The following is a 26,158-nucleotide window of genomic DNA, read 5'->3' as shown; positions in this document are numbered from 1 at the left end:
CAACAGAAAGTATATGAATACAAAAACAAATAGAGTGAAATGATTTCAGAGACAAAGGGAAGAGGGCTATCATATCTAAAAAATACTGCTATGAAGAAGGAAAAAAATGATCATACTGAATTGTTTAGGATACTGAATGCTAAGAGTTCTTAGTCTCTTGCAAGAGTTATAAATGAAGGCATTTACCACAAATGATCATGATTTCACTACCCAGGTAATATCCAAAAGATCCTACTTCCCTGATAATATCTTCCCACACAAGTGCTTCCTGCCACCACTTGCTTCACAAGATGCATTATAGAAACTTTTATTATTTTTTTTTTTAAGTGAAAACAGTTTACATCATGCTTCTTCTAGCAGAGTTTGTCACAGGAAAACTATATATTTTTTTTGGTTGCCATAAAATAACAATGCAAGGAAACAGTTTTAGATGTAGAGCCACATGACAAGTTTGCAGGACTAATGCAGAACTCATCTATAATTTAGAGCTGCTATAAAACAGCTAAAGAATGAATTTTCTTAACTTTTATCTTTCAGACTCATTTTATACAAAAATAAAAGTCAGCCAATTAAACCAGCTTTTATTTAAGTTAACTGATCATAAACAATGTTTTAAATAGAAAACAAATAGGATCACTTAAATTCTCTGCTATATATTTGCAGAGCACATACAGCTACAAAAATGGGCACCGCTTGGGGCATGAGCAGAAATCATTCACTAGGCAATCTTCAGCTCTTTCTTTTCTAACCCTATCTTTATAAACCCTTCCTCGTGAGTTCCCTTTGCATCAACCTCATGATGCAACCTCATGGACGTACGCTTAGTACATCCAGGCAATCATGCCTTAGTGGCACCTTAGCCCCTGATGGAGCAAGCTCCTTGCACCTAATTTGTGGTAGAGTTCCTTGACTCCATGCCTCTGACTCCAAAGACCCAGCTCAAGACTTCTCAGAAGCACAGGAAGAGTTTGTGCCAAGAACAAAACAGCTGTCAGAGGCAGGATGAAAATTTGGTACACTATGTGAAACAATTACTCTCCCCTTCCTTGCCATTATAGGCCAAGCAAATTATTTTCTGGATTTGAATCATTGAAGCAGGGGACTTTCTCATGCCTAGCAGAGTGAGTTGGGCAGGGTACTAGCTACAGGCAGTGACCAGCAGCACTGCAAATGAAAGAACATCACCTCATCCCTCTCCCTCTAGTCCAGGGCTGTCTGAGTGCTATGGTTGGTTAGTCTGGGAGGAAACAGACCATGATGAAGGCAGTAGGACCAAGCTCAGCAGAATCCAAGTCTTCTCAGTGCATTGGAAATGTCTTGGTGCCCTTTCTAATTTCTTACCTTCTGCTCAAGCACCAGAAAGAAAAGTGCCCAGGGCAGAAAGAAGTGCCACGAGACTGCATGTGTGCAGAGTCCAGACATGTCTCCTCACAGCTGAAGCTGCTCATATCCACACCAACCTCCCACTCCACTTGGGCTTGGATCCCCACTGGATCTTCTAAGTGACCTCACTAAGTCAGTCAGCAGCATTCCACATGGAAATGTTATGCTCAGCACAATGTATTATTTACTTGTTTCTCAAATACACAAAGCATTTCATAAACTAAGTTACCAAAACTGAAGGTCTACTGCTGAGATTTAATCTCTGTACCTGAAGCTCTAAATTTGCTGCAATCCAATATGCTTCCAGGACCGCAGGGGCATATCACATCTTTACCAGCAATAAGGCCTGCACCACTGGCCAGTCCAGTGTGGAAATTGAGCATATGGAGGACTTTGCATCCCAGTTACAAGCTGGGCATTCTAGACTTCACTCCATTTGGAGGGAAGCAGCTTAAAGCTGAGCATAAGGGCATACTGCAAAATCCCTATGTGAGATGCAAGGCAAGCTCTCACCAAAAGGAACCCTTTGGTGCATAAATACATCAGTCCCCTTACACTGGCTAGTCTCTCCAAGCTTAAGCAAACATTGTACAACGACCGAGTTACTTTGAATAAACTCCCCACGATTCGATCAGTCTCCAAGAGCAGGAATTCATCACAGCTCTCATTTAAATGTTCTGCTCAGGCAAAGTAGCTGTGCATCCCCTCAGCAGCATTTACAAGAGAAGGGCACAGGTCTCAGAACTAAATGCCATTTTCTCACACGTTGCTCAAAGCACACAGCACCAGACCACTGGGTAGGCTTACAGGCACTTTTTACATGATATAAACAATTATTTGAGAGGAATTTTAATTTTTGAAGTCAAGAAACCATTATGGATCTTCAAATATTTGGGAGAATTTTAATGGCATTTCATCTTTCCAGGAGACAGTAGTAAAGCAAAAAAAAAAAAAAAAAAAGAACGTAAAATCCATTTTCTACTGTTCATCTTTGGGGAAAAGCAAGCAAGCACATACGCACTTTGAGAAAGGACAACACACAACAGGAAGGGCATGCTTTTATAGCCCAAGCCACTTCTAAATTAATATTTTTCTTAATCTTGTTTTTATTGATTTTTTTCCAAGTGGCAAAAAAATAGTTTATTTGTTTATTTTGGGAAGGCAAGTATGCAGATCATTTGAAGACACATATAATTTAGTCATGAAAAGCAGTGAGTTAAACATCTGAACAGTACCAATCCTCTTGTTAAATGATTGTGTGGAGTTTCCTAATTAAAGTACATGGAGAATTTGGAACGGTTTATCAGAAGATACAGGACCTAGTTTAAATGATAGGGTAGCATTCTTTTCCTCCAATAAGGTCCAGAATGATTTTGTTTAAATTCTATATTTGTGACACTCAGAGCAAAAATGCTTATCTGACAGAGAAATGAAAAAAAAGTTTCTAGAGGTTAAATTAACAAATCCCACTGCTTTTGTAACCTACTTGTTGCTCTTTCTACTGCTGATACTTCCCCAGTGGAGTCCACTGATCTAGGGAATTGCTCAAGAACAAAGGAATCAGCAGTCATGCCTACAGTTCAAGCTTTACAGAGTGCTCTTTCAAAATCTGCATGACTGCACATATGGCTCCTAGTTTAACGCATATGAAGGATGATCAAAGTGGCATACTAAGGAAGCTGGCTGTACAAAGGAAAAAACAAAGATTAAAACCAAAGACCTTCACATAACTGAAAAATGGGACTGGCAAAAGACTAAGACAAGAATAAAACAAAGGAAAAACAGATGAACATATACGTAAGAAAAATATGTCCAAAGATCAAGGACTAGAAGAAGATCAACAGGGACCAGAAGAGGATCTTCTGAGATTTGAACTAACCACATACAGTAACAGAATACAAAGAAGAACCTTCAGATACTGTTTTACTACAGTTGTACCACAGAGATTAAAAAAATATGATCCAACAGTCTGCCAACACACAGACTCATTTTGGCACAATTGAAATAATTTGAAATATTAAACTAGGTCCTTTAAACAAGGTAAATGAATATCTTGAGACCACACTTAGAAATTCCCCTGGAAGAGTTTATTAACATCATAAGCTCTATGAACATTCTGAGGATAAGGAAATGGAATAAAGGAATAAAAGATTTTTTTTAAAAAAAAAAGAACAGGAACTAAAGGATACTTATAAAAACCCTCTGAAATGAAGAAATTAAAAGCCTAAGTATGCGCTAGCTTCTTTATCTTTCATGCCTACATTACAATAGAGGAAGTCCTCAAGTTCTGGTTTGGACCTGATTCCTATAGTTATCTGAATGTGGTTCTTCAAGGTGTTATTATCAGATATGGTTGTAACTGGACTTCCACCACTACACTTAAAATACTCAAATTTACTTACCCTTTACATCAGACTGTCATGAAAGCCTCCCTGATGCCTGTTAGAATGAAATTCAATCTTTCATGTCTGGAAATAAGACGTGTCTCAATCCCACCAAGACTGAATTGCTATTGATTGTTAAAAAACGGAGATGTGGGAGGCAGAAATTTCCCTCACTAGGTCACGTCTTCTGGCATTCGGAGGCTGCCACAGACGCTTAGACGGGAGTCCCACCTTTCCAAAGTCTAAGCAAAGCTCCTGCACAGCTGGCCTTTGTTTTTACCTCTCTGACAAATACTGCTAAATAACACATTTGAATTCTGTATGTCATGTAGTAATCCTTACTTGCAGGCTTAATAAAAGTACACTTACCCTGCCATTTAATGTTTTTTTCTGCTGTCAATAAACTGCCTTCCCATTAGATTCAGAAAACAGTAGGCAAATTTATTGAATTATTTAAATAATTACTTAAATAGTTGAGACAAAATTGTTAACTTGCCACACTTAGTTCACTAACTTCTTGTTCATAACTGGTTTGATTTCCAGAAAAGTTTCCTTGCATTTGCTAGACCCAAAGAAATATCCAAAAAGCAAAAGACTATTTCATTGCACATTAATCTTCTCAGATTTAAAGCAGACTGCTTCAACTTCTCATGTTGTAGTGTTGTAGGACTAATATGCATAACCTGGGAAATAAGTTCTAAATCTATTAAAATCCAGACTGAATTCACGATTTTTTAGCCTATTAGTCTAATTCTAAAAGCATTCTTTTCATAGATTTTAATTATGCCAGAATTAGAAGTAAATGGTTTACAAGAAAGCCCTCTTCAGCTGCTAATCAACAAGGCCTTTTTTTTTTTTAAAACCATAGATGAGAAAATAGGAATTTTCAAAGGCAACTCACAAAAACACCTGCTTTATTTCTCTCTCTAGGTCTGCTTAGGCACAGGTGTTTCTCAGTGGGAGCTGCTACTATAGTAATAATTTTTAGCCAAATGTCCAGTCAGATGTAGATTAAGCCAGAGAAAAGCAACTCAAAGGGAATTCAGCTCACGAAAACAAAGGTTCTTCTTAGACAGATGGTGGAAATAAGTATAAAGAAAATGCAGATGATAGAAAAATGCCTGATAATAAAATGCATAATGTAACACAGTCTTACTGCTTCAAAACTCTATACAGCATTGTACTGTATATTACCAATTGTTACTTTTGACCATACCAGAAAAGATCACTTAACTATAGGCAGGAAAAAAGCTACATCAGGATAGTAGCCATGGCAAAATCTTAACCAAAGGCTCATGCCAGTTAGTTATTACTGCTCAATGTTTCTCACCATTGAAAATAAATTCTTGACCCATATTGCATGCTGCTGTCCCTTGGGAGTGAGGGCAGGGGGTGAAGTGGATGATGGCAATAATGGTAAATAAGGCATTTGTTAAATGATACATTTATTGTAACTTCATCACTATAAGCACAAATGTTTATCAGCCTTTCACGGCAGCCAAAGCTGGCCCCTGATTATTCCTGTGGGTAGTAAATTACACATAGCTGCCAAATCCAGAGAAATGCATGTGCGCATACTTATTTTTATTCTTTTAATTTTGCACTTTCTTGGGCAACTCTGCATTGTTTCATACGTCTGCTCAGTACAAGTTGATTAATGCTGACATACAGATAGGATGGAACAAAAAACTTGTTACCAATCATTTATGATGATTGTAATCCACGATAAGTATGTCTTGAAAGGGTTGAATAACAAAATAACAGGAGCTATTGTACTCCTCTCCATTCATTAAAGAGGGATTGAGTAGTAGATTCCAAAATTATTCTCTTTTACTCATAACAAATTTCCTCACACCTAAAAGGTGCTAGGGGATCTAGCATTGTTCAGGAAGCAATAGCCTTGCATGAACAAAAAGCATATTATACATAATTATTCAGCTATCAAAACCCAATTGCACTTTATGTTCCTTCCCAGACATTACCTACTTAAAAATGAGGTTGGGGTGGGGAAGTAAAACCCTATATTATTTTCAAAAGCGGAACAGATTACGCTAAATACTGATGAAATTTGTAAGCAGTTGCATGAAGCTAAGCAGTCGCTGGCTATACACAAGTAAAACGGCGACACCCAGTGGGAATAATGCTACATAAAATAGTTCTTTTAAAAAGACTGAAGAAATGTTATCCTCTCATTTTGTGTTTTTGTTTGTTCAGTAATAGAAATTCTGTGTAATTTGTGGATCTGCAGATTAGCTTTGGGAAAGAAAGAAAAAGAGGTGCATGTCAGTTACAGAAAAATAATGTTGCATTAAATTGTACTTCTCTAGAATTACCTCAAAGTTTTATGGTGCCTTATCCCACTACAGTTTTGCCCTAATTTTTTTTTATTGTTACAGTCTCTTGAACGTGAATGGCAACTAGGTATTAACTTCCCTTGCTGCCTTTAAAACATCACCCCGTTAAAATCAGCAAGTATTCTCGTTCTACACAGTCAAGGCCAAGAGGTAAGATTGGTTTCGGTTGCCACATTAAAAATGAATTAACACCTATTAAAAAAAAAAAAAGAAGTTGCTCACCTTGCTTTTGTATGCAGCTGGACTAAACTTTAAGAACAGCTGCCATGAAGAACTCTGCCATTTCCAGGAAAATACCAATAGCCCCTATCTTCTCCGGCTCTGCACAGCTCAGATGCAGCGTTGCAGGCCTCGCTTACCCTAGGGCAGCTAATTCAGCCCCTGCAGCACCAAGCTCTGGGCGGGCAGATCCAGCCAGGAAGATCTAAGGGCAAAATGTTCTTTAGAAGCACTTTATCTAGAAATAGAACGGCCGCTGTCAAAGACAGGCAACAAAGCCACAATTCCTGTAGTCTGGTGGATCAGGGGACATTAACTGGTTCATCCAGATGGTCCGACCTGCACTACAAGCAGGACTGGGCACAGCACCCTGCAGCCAGATGTGAACAGGGACAGCAGGGACCCACACCCGCAGGCTTCCCCCCGAAGCCACAGCACCCCGTCCTCCCTGCACCCAGTAATCCCTGAGGCATAGCTACGATGTAGTTACCTGGAGGACAGTGATCAAAGCTCCCAGCAGCTCCTTTTCCTATTTGCACGCAAAAAGCTCTTGATGTACCACTGAAAAAAGTGGATAAACCAATTCATGCAACATGGGGAAAAGCTCAGCTCTTCTTAACATCCAGCGGAGAATAAGAGCCCACTGTCACATACCTGTTTCTTTTTCTCATACAGAAAAGAGAAGCAGAAAGCTGCCACTCCTGGATGGCTGCATGTGAACCACAGAAGAAAACCAGGACACATGCACAGCAAAATGTGCAAACTGCTCTAATTGTTACTTGAGTTGAAAGTTTTGATGTACCTTAGGATTGCTGATGTTTTCAGCCAATCAGGTGCTTGATACTTGAAAGTTAGGAGCAAATTTTAGTTCTGGTTAATATTTCCACTAGTTCTGTTAAAATATTATGAAAAATATTATTATACCCTAACTTTACCAGTCCTTTTGAACTATTATGAGAAGCATACATCATCCAACAGAGGGCTTACACTGTAACTAACAAGCTTGCATGAGCTGGAAACATTGGAAGGTCAGCACAGGGAGTCAGAGGCTGTGCGGCACAGTTGTTTCTAAATTGAACTGCGTTGTATTGTTTGCTTGGGGCCTCCAAGAAACCCCAGAGAACAATAGTTACAAGTGAATTCAAACAAGACATTTCCTTTTCTCTTCTCTCCAGAATTGACTTTTTTCTGGTAAGGAATGAGGCTCTGCTCACATTCACAAATTGCTAGAACCTAGGTTCTAAGCTTTAACTGGCATGACTCTATCATTTGCAAATCTTCAAGCAGGCACCCCCCATCTCAAACCAATGCTTATGTGAAAGTGTGTCAGGAGATTGAATTTGATCATATCAAAACACAGTTTGGGGCATACCCTTGGCATTTTGTCTGTTCTTTTATGGAACATTGTATCTTACATAGTACCTATACCTTGTATAGTTTATTTAGACCAGAGATAAAGAAAAAAAGAAAAAAAAAAAAAAAAAGCATGGTTAGTGTTCAGGCATAAACTCACAAGAATAAATGCAAGCATAAGCTCCATCTTGTATTTATTTAGTTTTGACATCAGGCACAATATACTTGTACTTTCCAAACTGAGAGATGCATAAACCCAGTTCTGAAGAATCTACATCAAAAGCAGAGTACAGAAAGCTACCTAGGATATAGTTTAAAAACAAAACAAAACAAAAACATATTACATACATTCCTTTCTTTTTTTAATGGGTAAAACTCTTCCCAGATTCTGAGGCTCATTACCATCAACCAGTTTTCCACAAATACTGTGGCATAGTTCAAAATCCTTCTGAATTTCAGGCCTTTCATCTGGACTCACAGCAGGTAAGCAAAGTACCATTCCCAAAGAAACCTTATTTGGACCACAGCGCATGCAGGGATCGTGATTCGAGACAGAAGAGCCCAACAGCTATAGAGGCCCTTGATGCAGACCAGCGTCATCACCCTGGGACAGTCTGCACCAGCAGAGGTATCATCCGACACTCTGGGGGCACAAAAGTCTCCTCTCCCAACCCATTCTCCTACAGAGGGAAACTAGCTCCCCCAAGACACTGGTGCCAATCCAGCAACCCTCCTGCAACTCAGGCCTGATCCAAAGGCTTCCTATCAGACCATTTGGCAAAACCCAAAAGCCCAAGACTTTGACTCTTCCAGACCACGGAAACAAATGCTCATTGTCTTTTTCAGTTTCCCCATCACGCTGAATGTTGTGAGGATGAGCTAAACTTATACTCAAAATATATGATGCAACATATGCTGTAGGGTTGTAAAAATAACATGCATAATTTGCAGTGTAATTCTTATGCAAAGTATATTAATAAAAAAAATGAAAGTAGTTTTCTTAAATACAACACTTTGTCAAGTTTTGTGTTATTTCACATCCAAAATATGTAAACCTCTGACGTTCATAACTGGTCAAGAGTTTCTCTGGTTATACATGAATGCCTCAACTCTTAAATTTAGAGCAAGTGTCATTCTGCACTTTCCTCTATCCCTCATGCCCAGGTCTTCTTTCTTGCAGATGTTTTGTAACTGCTAAGTGTCTCCCAAAGCACATCTTCATTCTGAACACATAGCATACTAAACACAGAAAGCACAGCATTTACTTATCAAAAAAGTGTTTTGTTTTTTTTTATAGTAGATGTCTTTCTTCAACTATAGCTCAATAAAATCATTAGAAAAAATGACAAACAATATCTTGCAACTTTTTTTATTTTATTAAATAGAAAAGCATTCTTAAACTCCCTTCATGGGAGCTACGAATAACAATAGATTTCAGGTTTTAGGCAAATATAGTTCTTTTTTGTAAATAACAACTTAGGAGAAAAAGGGGTTAATATGAGTGACTAACTAAAAAAAACCTCTGCGTTTGGATGATATTCCAGTTTATCTTCTATCATTCTAGCAACTGCTGAGCATGTACAATGACACAAAATTCCACACAGGTTAATCCTAAAACTGGATCAATAGTACTACTGAGGAATAAGAATACTCTGTTTTGACAATCTACTACACGTATGAAAGGCACTCCCAGGTATGGATAACCACCCCAAGGGAACATTACTCTGAACTGGATAGTAACTTGTACCTTACAATTACAGGTTCTTTACAGACTGGAACACCTTTTTTCTTTTTTAATTATTATTTCTATATCCTGTGTGGCGAAGAACTTTCTCCACACCAATATCACTGACATGTTATGTAGAACTCAGCACCTTCAAAAAAAATACCCAATTCTGCTTCCTTGGACAGATGCAAAGATTTTTATTTCATAAATTCACTTTTCCTGCACGTCTGCAAAAGAAAAACATGGTTAAAACAGGCAGAATGTACCGTTTATTGTAACTACAAATAAAACATTTGCTATGACATGATGTAAGTAGTACTTCATGACATAAACAGTATTTTCACAGAACAAATGCAGTAGTTATGACGATATCCATGTTTAAGTTTATATGGCAGAATGGCCATATAAAAGTTTGAAAGCATGGTATGTGTCTTTAAAATAGATGAAAAGAAACAGCTTTATAATGTGCCACTTCTGTGCATGGACTGTAAAACTATTTTATGTTATGCAAGTCACGAATTCTCGGGTCATCTGTCCTTCGTTCACCAGGTCTGATCCTTTCCTTAGCGACAAGAGGCAAGCTGGGAGCTCTGCAGTGTTATTTTGGGCGTAGTATTTAAATGAGGCCTACTAAGCCAGCTCACGGAGCCTCACGTCACCTGAACACCGAAGTTACTCAGCATTTGACAACGCAGGCGAGATGCGCGGTGTAAGCAGGGCTGAAACAGCAAAGGGACTGGAAAAGACGTGACAGAGCTTTTCCCTATTTTTTTTTTTTTTTCCTGTAATTCCGATGACAAAGCTAACCAGCCCCCAGAGGCCCTCACGACAGCGCAGCTCAGCGTTACCTTCCCAGAGCAGGCGGCCGCCCTGCCGCCGCAGGAACTTGTACCAGAAGGGGCTGGCAGCCTCCTCGCCGGGCAGCAGCACCTCCCCCAGCCACAGCGCCGGCTCCTGCGCCGACAGCGCCGCCGCCGCCCGCGCCGGCTTCATGGGCACGGCGCGCTGCGGGTCCCACTGGCCCAGCTCCGGCCGCGAGCCGGCCACCAGCACCGCGCCGTCGCCCTCCGCCATGCGGCCGGGCAGCACCACGCCGAAGCGGAACAGCATGGCGGCCCGGCGGGGCTGGCGGTTGGGTCTCGCCGCCCTCCCTTCAGGCCGCCCCGCCGCCGCCAGGGGGCCGCTCCGTGCCGCGGGGGCCGCCGGCCTTCCGGGGCGGGGCGGGGACGGCGACGGGAACGCTTCGGGGCGGCCCTGAGGGGCGGGCGGCGGCGGCGGGCCTTACGCGGCTGTGCTCCTGTGAGCACAGGGTGCTCGTCGTGCACGGGGACTTGCTTCACTTAGTGCAGCCCACACGTTGTTAAATTCCTGCTGTCGTGCAGCGTTACAAGCAATTCTCAAGGAATAGTCTCAAATAAAGCCTAAGTGTTCAGGGCGTTGATATCTTCTCTGTTTATATCTTCTCACCCAGACACATGAAGCACGGGAGAAATGTTAACAAAGCTTCCTTACAAACACCTCCCAGCTGCATGCATTCAGGTCTGCCCTGCTGGCTGTAATCTGGCAACTCCTGCCCGTAGCAATACTCAGGGCTTACACACAGACTGAGAAAAAAGGATGCGATCCAACCATTTATAGGACGGTCCTTGTCCGAATACACCCGCTGCAGAAGCATTTAAGGACAGAAACAGAGGAGCAGTAACTTTATGTAGGTCAGGTTCTGGGAACAGGATGAAAGCCATTCAGCGATTCAAAAGAAACCCTGCCTCAGAAGGTGGCTGCTTGCTTCCTGCGTTCAGTGGTGATGACACGCCGAAGAGTATGTGCAGCCAAATTTATTTTTAAGAACGCTTTAGCTAGTTTTCCCTGATCCTCATTGAACTGGTGTAAGTGACATGCCACCACTGTCCCAGATGTCACCAAAGCTGAGGGAATTCTGGCAGTCCTCCCTGCTTTTCCTCTAGCACCAGCCCTCACTGGAGCACTGCTGCTTTTGTCGAACAAAGCAACACATTTTAATCCTTGCTTTTGCTCAAACTGACAGTCAAGTCACCCGTAACCTATCTCATAATCGTCTTTCAAATATCTACTCCTTTAGCATACGCCTTCATTGTAGTATTATGGGCAATACAGAATGTAACGATAAACTTAGGTTTTCTATCCCAAAAATCAAGCCTGAAGGTAGTCTTAAAAGCATCTTGCATCTATCTAAAACCATATGCTGCCGTTCATTCCAGGCATCATTCAAGCCAAGAAATGAAAGGATCCAACAATCTGATAATGTAGTTCCTGGCTGTGGTCTAAACCTTAATGTAAAAAGACCAGCAACACATATGTAAAGACAAATATTAACTTTTTTTGTGCCTGTAAATCCTGAGTCCTCACCTTAGACCTGTGAGCCATGTGGAACCATAAAGATTTTTAGTCTTGTGCAAAATCCTAGGCTTAAAACTAATTTAATCCATTTCTTCTCCAGCTTCTGCTTTAATCAATTTTGGGCCTGCCAATATTGGGTGTTGGATTAAGGTTAAAGATGGCAGGGAGTGTCAAGTTTGACTCCCTGCACATTCCTCAGAAACCCACACGGTCAAGATGAGTGTTTGGGACTGAGAGTGACTATCAGTTGTGAGTCTCCAGCTTATACCTAAATAAATGAGGGGGCCATTCTCACAGAGTAAGTGAAGTGAAGACTTAGGCTTTTTTTTTGGTTGGATTGTCAATGGACTATGGCTGTATAGCTTTCCAGACTGCGGTTATAGTTCAGATTAGGGTTAGCACTGAGAGAGAAAACAAGAAAGGATGAAAAATTGTATTTATTGCTGAATGCTGCAAGACTGAGATAAGAATTAGAACTGGAGATTGGCTTGGGACTCTGGAGTCCTGTGGGTTGGGGACAGCACAGATAAAACAATATTTATTGAAGAATACTACCAAATTGTGGAGTGGGTGAGGTCTGCAGGCAGGATGAAGGGGATTATCATTAGATCTGGTGATCTAATTAGTTCACTGGTGAGCTAAAGGTACCATAAGGTTTGGCTTCAAGCTCAGAAGCAAATTAAAATATGTGGTTTTTCCATTGCTGGCTTTGCATGGTCTATGGATTTCTCATCTCTAAACTGGCAAGAGTCAAAGGCCCATGGTGGAGCTTACACATGCCGTTATTATTTGGGATTGCAGGAGTTGAAGAAGTACTTTCACTGTCGGGCCATTGCTATAACCTAAATTTAGTTTTAAGTGTGACCCTAAGGCATTAACAATAAACCAGTTTCATTTGCCAAAATGACCCCTTATCCTTGTACTGCATGACCAGCACTCTTTCCTTACAGTTCTCAACACTATTCTCAAACTCAAAAGCCTTCACTATAAGCTGGTCATCTTTTGCAACCACAAATTTAGACAGGACCATTTCCTGGTTTTGTTGTATTAGGTCCTTGTTCCAACTTGGCAAGCCTTATAAGTCCCATCAAAAAGCTTTGGCATAAACATGCCAGAACTCTAATAATCAAATTGCTTTTAACTGTCCCAGAAGCTATTGTTAACCATTCATTCCTGGGAGAATAAACTACCATCTGAACACTGTGGCCTGTCTGAATTTTGATAATATATATTGTGCCTTTGTGTCCTTAACACCTCTTTAGGATCTAGCAGTATACTTGGACCAACACTGTCTACTGAGTGGGAACCTAGAGCTGCTTCAGATCTAACAACGAACTAGCAACACAGCAATGTTTGTAGTTTCCTAATGCTACACAAGTCCCTACAATTTCTTCTACTGTTTTTTCATGGCGTAAAATTGTGCTGTTATTTTCATGAACTCAAGAGTTTTGAATCATTTGTTACATTCAGGAAACTAGAAAAGTAAGGCCCTTACTTACAGCAAAAGTATCATTGGCTGAAACTGTAATAAAGACAGTAGTCAAGAATTTGACAGTCCACAATTCAACTTTCCAAGTTGAATTTTTCTTCACAATTTTCTTATTTGAGAAGTGTCTACTAAATATAGAAATAGCACGCAGCTATCTGAACAACCTGAACACTATTGAAATGACAGATGAACTTAATATTTCCACCGTAGGGTAGCCTGTGTCTGTAGCATGCATGTCCTTTGCTGATTGCAAACTTTTACACCATGGGCCTGTTTGCAGCTTGGCACAGCTTTATCTGTTGTCGCTGTAGAGTGATCTCAAACGATAATACTTCCAAGTAGGGAAATCTGTAGTGAAGGCAGAGTTTGAAAAACAAAACCAAAACACAGATCCTGAAAGGATCTGGTTGGAGAAGGGAAGGCATTTAGGCGTGGTTGGTTTTGTTTTGTTTTGTTTTCCCTGATTGCAAGTTTTGGTTGATGTTTAGATTAGCTGTGCTCCTTCCTAGACTAGCCTTTCTTCCCTTTTTAGGTTATTTTCTTTCTTGCAAAGATACTGAGAAAGCATTATTGCAATTTCCAAATGTTTGCTCTAATCATAGGAAAAAGAAAGGCAGCACACTGTACAGTCTTGCTGGTAAAAAGAAATACCTGTGTATCATGCAGTAAAGTGTGGAGACTGAAAACAGCTTAAAGATTTTAAGAACCTGTTGCCAGATAAGCACTATTATTCCATTTCTTTCATTTTAGGTGCTGTTTCAGGGGAGCGATAACTCCATGTGCTGTTTTAGTTACTTAGTGCTAATAGCAGCCTTTTATGCAGACTAAGCTAAGGAATTCTGGCACGACTAATCATTTCAGGAACTGTGTTGGAAAATTTTATTAAAATAATAGGTAGGAGATTTTTTTCACTTTTGCACAGAGCTTTGGTATTGCATATTTCCTTAACTTAAAAATAATAATTCCTTATTTTTAAAGTAACTAGGCAGCATAAATATGCAATAACATTACAGTAACACAGAAATAACTGTTCTAGTGGATGTGGTTTTTATAAATCCAGTAAAAATAAAAAGCCATCTCTGCATCCTCCCCAGCCTGAAACGTGTTGGAAGTTGCAGAAAGTCTCCATATAATTCACCAGAGGACCCTTTCAGTATGCCCTATCAGCCTCATCAGTGCCCAGATATCAACAAATGTCGCAGACAAACCCAGAACACAGCTAAATTCCTGCTTCAAGCAAAGTTACCCACATGGTTCTTGGACGGATGCTCTTGGGCAGCCTTATGTATTTCTTGTGGGACATCCATGCCAAGGAAGTACATCCCCAAGCAGAGCTGGAGTTCTGGTAGCCCTCGTATCAATGTGACCTCACACAAAGGGACAGAAAAGGGGCCCCGGATCTACTCAGAGGGCTTCTGTGAACTCTTACGGGAGGAGTAAAGATTTAATGATTGCAAAGTACCTTGAGATTCTCAAGTGAAAAGTGGTATGGAACAGTAAATTGGTACTCATGATCATGTACGCTATTTGAAACCATGAAACCAGCCTTTTACCACCAACGGAGTGTGAGGTTTCTCATTAAAATACTTATCTCAGGAAAAAAGGAGTTTCAGGCCTTTTGCAACAAGGCACAATATAAAGCATTTGACATGGAATACCACAATTTTATTCCATTAAAGCACACTCCATAGAATGCAGTCTGACCCAAAAGTAACATGCCATTTAACAGTTTAAGTAGAATAACGTGCTTTCTTTGTGGAGACTTACACACTCCTTCCATTTTCAAAAGCAGATGCACAGGCTCTAGTAGCTGTGTTCCAGCCTAACTAATGCACCATCTGTAACTGAGTATAGCTTCAGGGATTTTTGGACCCCCAGCAAATCGCTTGTTGACAGGAAGTTCCTGTATGTTATATTCCTGTGGCTATGTCAAGAAAAAGTTAGTTTTTCATTTTGTGAACGTTTTTCTTGCAACTGTTTTATGCGTGACTTCACCACGTCACACACAGCATTAGAGGGCAAAACATTTGGCATGGTCTTTACAGTCTTAGCATCACTTTAGTGTTATAAATTATGCTTAATTATTTTCTGAATATGAATGACTAAATTATTAATCTTGAATTCAGGAACAAAAAAAATCTGAAACAGTTTCTGTTGTGTAAAAGGTGAAAGAATGTTCCTGTTAGTTTACAAAGCAGCCATGGGAAAGTTAAACAAGAAAAGTTTGTTCTCGATATACTCGTGAGCAATAGATCTCATTGTTTTTTATATGCTCCTCATAAAACAAGAAATCCATTTTATTGGTGACTGACCTTATCATTTTCTTTCTTCAGTTATATTAAAAAATAATCACAACTTAAAGCCTTTTCCTTAGGCTGAAACTGGAGGAGGATCAAGCAATTATCTTTAAAGTGCAAGTAAAGGGGCAAGAGTGAAAAAAAAAAATCCAGAAAATCACACTGCCTCCTACCTGACAGTCCCACCACACACACGAGATTGCATCACTAGCCAAAGCTAGTAAAGAAGCAGATTTAGCGTTTAGGTAGATAACAGCATACGGGGATCTTGAAAATCTACATCATCTTCTTTCCTTGTATCAATATGATGCTGTACTACCATATCAATCCAACATTGCTGCTTCCTCATCTTCTTCGTTTCATGTATTCACCAGTCTGTCAACTGTAGTTGTCTTTCTTTTAAATAAACTTTATTTCAGCTGATCTGACAAGCTTCACAGAATTCACTTAACGGACACAGAAATAATCCTTTCTGAGGAACAAATGCTATTTTCATCCAACCATTAAAAAGAAACTTGAAAATATGAACTGCAGCTTAGAATGAGTGCATAAACAGCCCGAAACATAGCAACCTTCCACAGGTCATGGCAACAGTTTGCAGCCAAGAGACAGAAGATGTGTATGACATACTTTGGAGACTAGATCATAGACAGGGGACTCCTACTACTTAATTTGGTGTGTGTGTATTGCTGTGTACCATAGTGACCTGTTTCCACTGGAGCTTGAGTTCTCCCACAGATGCCTTTCCATTAGCACAGCCAGTCCCGCAAGGTAGTCCCAACAGGGAGCCACAGCTGGCTACTCAAGAGCTGTACCTTGGCTGTAAGTCACTAGCAGACCATTTCTTGGTTGCTTTTTTTTTTTTTCCCTCCACCTGTTTGGAAGGAATAATGTTTTGGGCATCCACCTGAAAATGAATCAGTCACGTCAATGAGCAATATTGTAACAGCCTCTGAAGTACAGGAATATGTACTTCATTGGCAGCATATGTGTACCCTCCTTGTAGAGTTATGTTTGCACATCACACGTACATATCACATTGTCTTGAGCAGGTATGAGCACAAATTACAAGATCTTTGCAGTACTTTTTGATCCTCACTGCATGAAAATATAATCGTACAAACTGTCTCAACTTTATGACTCTCCCCCTCCCCGTGCTTTTAAATGTATTGAAAATTAGCACCTAGAGTTAATTATCCTAGTTAGAGATTCCTTCTTGGTTTCCATTATTTTACATTATCTGTACGCTTACATAGGCACAATATTCCCAAGCTAAGATCATTATGGAAGACTTGGTGCTATAAAAAAAACCTCTTTTGCCAAAAGCCTCTCTGGTTCTGAGGTACATCTAAAGAGAAAAGCTTATAGGCTCACAGATTAGTAACAGACACTAATTTGACAAAAATTGAATAGTCCTTGAGTGTGTCACTCATGACCTTAAACATGTTATTACTGTGTTTACATGCTTTTATAAAACCTGACTGATCCCCCTCGCGTGTAAAGAAATATAGGTAAGTGAAATTGCCTTCTTAAGCTTTCCGAACCAGTTCTTGTTTGAGCAAATTCCTTTTCTGGGAAACTTGTAGAATAAATCCTGCTCTGATCTCTCACTTTTCAAGGTCCTACCCATAAATCAATTAAATGGCTTTTTTAAAATGTACTTATATAGAGATTGTTGGAACTAGTCCAATGCAAACTTCAAGCACTCTTCAGTTTCTGTCAGCCAAGCAACCATTCCTTGTAGCATGCAGTACTTGTTTTACATACACACGTAGTAGAATATTGTGCTCCAAGTTCCCAAGAGCTTAATCTTGTTTAAAAAAAGTTCTTTACACTGCATACATTTATGAGTTCTTAATTTATTACTATCTACAGTTATCCCAGTGGTTAAAATATTTTTAAAGAAGAAAAGGGAAAGCTATTAGACTGGCGTGATGGCCAGTCTGAATTGACAGGGGAAGCACAATGGAGCACTTAATGACAAGCAGTTCCTAGATTTCCTTAACAAACATCAACATTTAAAATGACTTAAAGTGAAAGCAACAATTAAGCTCTCTATTTTCAATTATAATGTAGGTTTGAATGCATAAACAGACTTTTTTTTTTTTTTTTTACCTTAGTTATCGGTGATATTGTAAATATTCACTACCTTGACTGCATTAAATGGCACCCAAGATGAACTATCCCTCAGCATTTCAAAGATCTAGGTGTGGTAACTCCATCTGTTGCTTCCATAATCAGAACTTCAGAGTATCAGTCCCAACCTAGTGAATATTACCGTGCGGTTACGTAGTTCTTCCTGTCAGGAACAGTGGTAAATTAAGTAAGGCACTGACTCTGCATTCCAACTATAACAGACTACTTATTTTACCTTTTATCTCTTAACTACCTCATTTTCTGCTGTTCACTTTTTTCCTTCAAACTATATAAACTCTATTAATATACAGAAATATTTAAACAACCTAAAATAATTGACAGCATTTTCTTCAGCTATGTTACCAACAAGTGATTATGCATGTGAAAGGCACATTTAATATTTGTACGTTGATATGCAAGTTCCCTTAGAAACCATCTACGCATACTTGTTGGTATTTATCAACCATTTGGCTGTGGGATGGAACTAAACAGTTTGGCAGAGCTGCCAACATCAATAGCTTTTACAAAAATCAAGCCTGTTGCACCACGCGATCAGCTGAATAACCCATGCTATAGGCTGCTCAAAGCCAAGCACTGCAGATGAAATGGCAATTGCAGGCTTACCACATCCGTACGCAACAATCTGAAGGAGGACTTCAGTGTTCTTTTCTTCCGGAAAGATCTCTACTGAACAAGCACGAGCCTTACATCTCTCTAGACTTTATATTGTAAAGGCTGAGTCCAGTGTTGTTTGCCTGGCAAACTAACTGAGTTAAGGTAGCATTTTCTGTTGGAACAACTAAATTAAATTTATTTTCCAATGCTCCTCCTTTTTGTATTCTTTAAGGAGAGAACACAAATCAGTATTCACGTCATTCTGGTCTTCATGTCTCCATACAAAATGAGGTTCTCTGACATGTTTAAAACACTAAACCTTAGAAGGTGGGCGTTTCTTTCCTCGTATTTAAAAAGTGTAAAATGCAAAAATACTGGCTGTCAGTGCCTTCACTTAACAGGAGAAAGATTCAAAGTGACTCTAAGGAAAAGCATTCAGATTTAGAAGTCTAAACCTAAGACTTTAATTATTAGAGGTAACAGATAAAACAGTACCCTCTTGATTTTATCAATACATAAAGGATTAATTCTCTTTAGAAATATACATTTCATTTTCTAATTTCTACCCCATATTTGGCTATTTAACATTGGTGAAAGTTTTAACTTTATGAAAATGTAACTAATTGCTACTTATAAACGTATTAAGTGTTATACATTTGTAATTTAGGTTAATATGACTTCAAATTAGGAGTCTCACTGGGGACAGCCAATGGGATATTATTGTTTATAACAATGCAAAGAAAAGAACAGATTTTGAAAGAAAAAGGAATAATGCAAACAATCTGTTCACTGTCTGGACTATGTAAAATTCAAGAGAGGCTAAGCATTTCCCTGCTGAACTGTCTGCAAAGCTATATGGGTTTTGTTGAAGTTCGCATACATTCAACTGAAAATTTGAAGTGGCTAATGAAATTTCAGCTAGTGATTTGGGTATTACATTTTTTGAACATTTCAAATCCTCTCTGCTTTTCACAAACACTTGCAAATATAACAGCTTTTTCTTCAGGGACATGTCATCAACCAGAAAAATATAAAGAGAAAGCTACTGAACTGTTTCTTGGCAGCTGACTAGAGCGATGGATGAATTGCACATTATCACCTACAAGAGCTTATTTCAGACTTAGAGAACTACTTTGTGCTAGAACTGAGACACACTTTAAGCAGCAGCCAGTCTGACCTGGATTAGACTGCTTTAAAAACTGCATGGAAGTAAATGGAATCCACTCATTTCCTCACAAACACCTCTTTTCTGTAAATTTACTAATAGAATCATCACGTGCCAAAACATGAAAACGTACAGCACATATATTCCCATAGCTAACAAACTAAATGCTCTTCTACTGAAACCAAAAATACTCAAAAATCTGTTGAAAGTTTTATTTACATAACAAATCCAGCTGGCATCATTTTTCACTCAAGTACTTCAAGTCAGATAAACAAGTTGCTGGCAGTCTTTCCCAAGTAAACAGGTTCTGTTAACATTTCTCTGAGTACTGCTGGAGAACAATTACTTTTGTCTTACATTTATTTTTCTGTATTAACACTTGTTTTGCTGTAGCACATCTTTGTTCAAACATTGCCACCTGCATAAATTCAGGGAAATAGAAACTGACATGTTTGATATATTGATCAAACTAAACATAAAATGAACTCAGCATGAATTTCACGGAATTACTTTAGTCATAGCTTCTCACTTCATTTTAATGTGATTACATCTATGTGCTCCATAGGGAGCAATAAATAAAAAAAACTATTTTTTCCTCACCCAAGTTGCATTATGGATGAGTTTGTCAGAACATCCCCTTGAAGCATAACAGCAGCGTTGGTACTGGCTTGAAATACTGTTTTGATAAAATCAATGACTTCTATTATTAATCCCACTTACAGTGATGTAAAAAACAATAGATCATCATTTAATGTCACAAAGGGAAACAGAAATGACAGAGTAAATCTGCATTTGGTTATGATGGGATCACTGACAGTATGAGCTAGATTTTGGCTCTTGGCACATCCCGCAGCAATTCCTCGATCACATTATTATGGAGTAATGTGCCATTAGCTGGGTTGTGGCCAATGACCAGATAAATTCCATCAGTCTGCTCCAGCTGCGAAGTATAACATTTGCTGACTGCCATGTTGTCTCAGCTCATTAACGAGTAACTCATTATACAGCGGTAGCTTGCAATTATAAACTCTGTGGTCACCACAGGTCTGGGAGCAGATAACTAACTCCCCTGTCATGGATGAGGTCCCCAGATAACAATGTACAGCTGGTAATGTTCTCTGTACTTTCTCCACGGGTTATTTTCAGCTTGATCACAACTCCAAAACATTATCTCCACAGATGCAAGCAGTCACTCTAGCCAGCTGTGCTTTGAAGAAAACACGCTTGTAGTCTTCACATGACAATCAGGTGCTTACCCACGTAGCACAGCACACTTCAGTTGGCCATTTGTTATCCGTTTCCTATCTCTGTTAGGTCACCACAACCAGCATGGTATCCTCAACCCCTTTGGTTGTTATTCTCAGGAGCTACCATAATTAACACCAAGTTGTTCATCCAACCGCTGTCAATTAAAAAATGTCTTCAAACAGAATATTCATGAGGCAGCTGTGCCCTAACTGTCTAGGGTAGCACCTGGCAAACCCATTTTTGTTGAGAGCCTACCTGTGGTCACACTAATTTACCATTTACCTTGATTAATTTAGAAAGCTTAAGTTATCACATTCTTCACCTATTTTGAAGATTCTTACTTACTTTTTATTTCAGTTACAAATGTTCTGTGTGACCTTGTAACACACCTATGCACAGGGTATTTTCCACAGGTTTCTCTTCTGTGTCTTGCTTGCTTTAAAATAAAAAAGGCAAATAAGACCAAAAAAAAAAACAAACACCAAAAGTTTGGTTTTCATTCCAAAGTAGAAGGAAAAAAAAAACAACTTGTTTTTTCCAAAACAATTACAGCTTTCCAATTGTCCAGCTGAATGATATTCTGAGTTATGTTAAAATATACAACCCACTTTACCTCATCAACACAATGGTACTGCAACCCTGATGACAAATATAATTAAGGCTTCAACACCCACTCTGCAACAAAACCCTGAAACAGAACTGTTCAACCGCTTCAGTAAAAGGAAACAAGAAAGTTGGTTATTAAAAAGTGAAATCTTTTGAGTAGTGCTATTTTTACTGATTCGTACTACCAGTATATATATGCATCCCATAATTTAGAACCAAACCCTTTTTAGTCTGAGCTGGGATGTGCATGGGCATGGTCAGGCCCTTCCCTCCCACATGTAGCAGGAATGATGCTCACCTGTCTTGCTGAGTCACAGGACCCTGCAGTCTGATGTATGGCATAGACCAACACACTAAACCTTGCATCTCATCCTCCCAAGCCCTTGTAGGTTCATTCCAAGTCCCCTTGGAAATGGCAGATTGTAAAGATGCAGATGAATGGTATGTGTCAAGTAACCTCCCAATGACTAGAGCAGTCCTTTTTCTGCATGCACGAGATTTCTTCTGAGTGGAGACAACTACACCTGAGGAAAAAATTCCCGCAGACACAAAAAGGAGAAGTGTTTCCTAATGGGTTTTGTCCTTGTGGTGGGTTTGACCTTGGCTGGCTGCCAGCAGCCCACCTAGCTGCTCTCACTCCCCCTCCCAGCACATGGGGAAACAGTAAGACAGCTCATGGCTCAGCAGAGGATGACTGGTTAACAGACCAAAAGAACTAGGTTTTTGTTGCCATCTGTAGTCATTTGTGTAAAGAGTGCACACACACACACCTCCCTTACTCCCAGAAAGACTGAGAAATTTTTTTGTGATCTCATTGTCCACTAGCTTGACAGGCTACAAAGCATTTGCATGTTCATCATTTGTAAGGCAAATCAACAGGTACGTGTAACCAGGCACATCAGTCCCCGAGGTCAAAAGTCTTTTCACAAAGAGAGGAGGGGAGAGGTAGTACCAATGTGCTTCACCTTGTGTGGAAAAGAAGATTTTGATATTGGTTAACGTTTGTTTGTGATATCCATCTGGTGCATGTTCCAAATTACTCGAAATGTAAACGGTCAAGTATATAGGCAATTAAGTATTCTGCATTTTTTGTTAAAACTTCCCTGTTAAGTAAAAAAGCATTTTTTTAATGAAACCTGGACAGCACTTAAAACTAAAAAGACGTGAAGTACAAAACACTAAATAGGCAAGCACTGACATGAAGTAAGACTTGTAGGTTCAACATGACTCCCAGAAAACTGACAAGTTTTAAGATCATACAGAAGATCACAGCTATCTACAAGAATTGCCCTTCTCCCTGATTTAGAAGGATTGAGAAGACTATCGGATTGCCCCTGGAGTACACAATAACCACCAGAATCTTAGCAATGACCCCCTACAATCAGGAAGACCATCACTGGTAGCATCTTGTACTTGAAATGGTCTCAGCCTATTACATACCTCTAAAAGCCTGGAGAGATTTTTCTCAGCTATTTGCATGCTTGAACTAGTCAAACAAAATAACAAGCAGCTGGATCAGCAACTCTGACATCATTTAAGCTTCACCTGAAGATCAAAGGGACAATAAAAAGTTAACACTGCCAATCACACAAACTTTGTAAAGAAAAAAAAAATCAGTAAAATGATACACTTTCTTACCTACATGCAGATTTCATAGGAACAAAATAAAGAAATTGAGTTTTCCATTTACTTGCCAGGCTGTCCTACAAATGTTGATGAACACACTTTCTATAAAGAAACAGAAATCCATCAAAGAGAATTTCTATTTTCTAAATATTTAATGTAAATGCTGCTGTGTTTAACCAAAATTACATCAACTGAAAAATATGATTACAAGTTGCAACTGCAGTTAACTAAGTCCAAGTCACAGGTCACTTAGACTGAACACGTTTTATAACAAAATACAGAAGCAATTTTGTGTCATGTGTAATCCCATCTGCTGGGAACTTAATCTTCCTGCATTGTTAAATCAAGAACAATCAAGCTGCATCAAAATCCACGTGCACAGTGAGATACCATATGAAACTCTTCTCGCTATATAAGTAAAGCCACTTTGCTCAGACAACAAGGCATCCACTCTTCCGTTACTCTTGAAATAAAAGGTGAAGCTGACAGCTGATGCTCATAAACAGCTGCCACAGTGCATAACAGCCATAGTTTTACCTTAACCAAGGTTCAAATCTCATTAAGCAACACATTATTTCCTGCTTTGTTTGCTGCCAATGCCTCCAGAATGACATATTGAACACAACTACATAAACGTAATACTAAAGAGTACACAACACTCAAATGATTACACAGTATGTAACTATCAAATATTAACACTTCTGAGCAAAGTCCAACGTATATTCATGCCAGGTCCTTGATTGCTCCTTTGCTAAACAGTCACATAATCGGATTAGTTTTGTCCCGCAGCCTACTGCTTTGTCAGGATGTTCACGTGAAAATACTAATGCAACCCAACTTTCACCTTGCTAAGCAGAATTCCCTCCATTTAAATCACAAGAAGCTTGAAGACAGCTCTTTATTACATGCTTCAAAAAGTAGCTTAGGGAAAAAAGGTAGATCTTAAGCAAAAAGCACGTATTACAATCTAGTTTTTGTGTTCCACTATTTTAATATCGTAAAATACTCAGTTCAATACTACATTATAACATTGTCAAACTCAATCTTATCTAGATGTATTATATTCATTTTATGATTTTAAAGAAAAAAATGTCAGCACAGTTTAGGATGAAACAAAGCTGACTTAAACAGACTGCTGAAATAGCATTAAGACAGAAATCACATTTTTATGTTTGATTCTACAAATCTTGCTTTATATGAACTGTACCTGAGGAAGTCCTAGGTTTTTTTTCCTTCAGTAGTTTGCAATTAAAATCATACATGCTCATTTTGCATACATTTTTCCTGTGACCTGAGACTGTTACTAGGTCTGCTTACCTATGCTTACCTACCCCTGCACGTTGCAGAATTTGGCTTGTCAGAATGGCAGAGGTGGGGACTTCTGCTGTTGCATATCGTAGTGCATCTAATGATGATTCAAAACATTTTCTAAACGACCGGTCTATTAGCAAGTTATTAGCAAGTGAAAGCTATCAGTCTTTTTATTTTGCTTCTTCTACTTCCTCATACATTTTTTTGTTCCCCTTTTCTGGGAAATACCGATGAAATCAAGCAGATAAATTCTCTGTATCAGAAGGACCTTATTTTCCTACTATCCTTACCAAATACTGCCACTGACACCAGCATGTAGAACCTACACCAAACACATACCTGCATTCAGGAGAGAGAACTGCACTCAACAGAGCAGATTGGGGAATACAGGCAGCACTTGGAGATAGCTTACAATTAAAGCATATTATAAGAGCTAAAGTAGCAGCAGGGTCACACCTGCTATCACAGAAAGACTAATAAATCATCAGTAAAACACAGCTGCACCACGCACAAGCCTGAAACCCTCTGCACCCTCATAAACACAAGCCCTCAGGAAAGACCCTGTGCTGACAATTGATGCCACCACTGTGTTAAGCCTATTTCTCTATTCGTTTTTTCTCTCCAGTTTGGATTACTGCTACAATATTCACCACATGCAGAACGCTCACACTATGAAAATCCCATTCTTCAAACTGTCTCTGCTTGACATAGTATAACTCGTTTATACACACTATCTGAATGCTATTTCCTCTCCATGCTGTAAACAACCGCTACATTTTGCTCATCCGAAGATGATCAAAGATGCCCGAACAGACCTTTTGACTGAAAAAAAAATTAAATCAGCTGATATTACAGCAAGCATCAAACTCTTCACCTAATTTAAATCTTGATTTGGGAAAATACACTCACCAGGTAGGACCCAGTGAAGACAGTTTTAGCGGTAGCAGACTTAGAAAGACAAGTTAAAACATTTGAAAGCTAGTAGCAGGCAAACCCTCTAGAATACTTGAGGCACTAAGAAAGTTGAAGCAAGACAAAAATGATTTCCTTACTTAGCAGAATATCTAAATGTAGTTACAAAGAGAGAAAAACAAAAGGCTAATGTGCACCTCTGTTATGCCTGTTTAAAAAGTAAACTAGCCAAAAGTTTGTAATGGTGTTTTAAGTAAGCTGTGTCACGCCACATTACTCAGCACAGTTTAGATTTTTTTTTTTTAAACTTTCAAATTTACGTAGTACAGGTGCATTTTTTATTTTTAAAGACCATCGGTATACTTATTTTAACAAATGGCAGGACAAGAGATCAGCTCCTGGACAGTCTTCCATTTTAGTGAGGTTTTGTTTTGTGTTTTGTCTTTCCACAAAGGATCTGAACTACAATTACTCTCTAAAAGCCACTCTGCATGTTTACTTCTGGATCATTTCAAGCAACAGCTTTCTACAGGAAAACTTTATCATGAGCCAATAAACTGAAAATGTTCTTTGCAAACAGGCATCACACATGTATATTATCTTCATTAGATAATCTACAATTTATTATTAAGAAAAAAACCCACACAACTACAAGGTATGATAAGAGTCAGTGTTACATAGTTTAATTGTGGAAGAAAATCTACACCACATAACAATGCAAGACAAAAGCAGCAGAAATGGGCCTACAGTCTAAAAAGGAATGCCTGATCTTCATATTAAAGTGAATGTATCTCAATCACTTTCAAGTTATGCAATGTTTAAATGTTTGTAAATAGATTCCTTTATGCAATTTGATTTTTTCAAGTACTTACTGGAATCCTATAGACAGACATTAAGCACCATGTTTGCACACTGAAATGCTGGTGATAAGCTTTAAAAAAAAAAAAAGTAGTCATAC

The 26,158-nt window shown here is 39.0% G+C and overlaps 1 protein-coding gene across 1 annotated transcript in view; it reads right to left on the bottom strand.

The window, feature by feature from the left end:
- Positions 1-26,013, bottom strand: part of EPM2A (EPM2A glucan phosphatase, laforin) — a 58,604-nt gene extending 32,591 nt beyond the window's left edge. Inside the window, exon 1 of the mRNA XM_083828788.1 lies at positions 10,268-26,013. Within this exon, the coding sequence (XP_083684914.1) occupies positions 10,268-10,529 (262 nt within the window). The 5' untranslated portion in view covers positions 10,530-26,013. The remainder of the gene's footprint in view (positions 1-10,267) is intronic.
- Positions 26,014-26,158: the final 145 nt, after the last annotated feature.

This window comes from Anser anser (genome assembly GCF_964211835.1).
Source record: "Anser anser genome assembly, chromosome: 3".
NCBI lineage: Eukaryota > Metazoa > Chordata > Aves > Anseriformes > Anatidae > Anser > Anser anser.
Note: the sequence above shows the minus strand (reverse complement) of the source record. Positions and strands in the feature narration are given on the sequence as shown.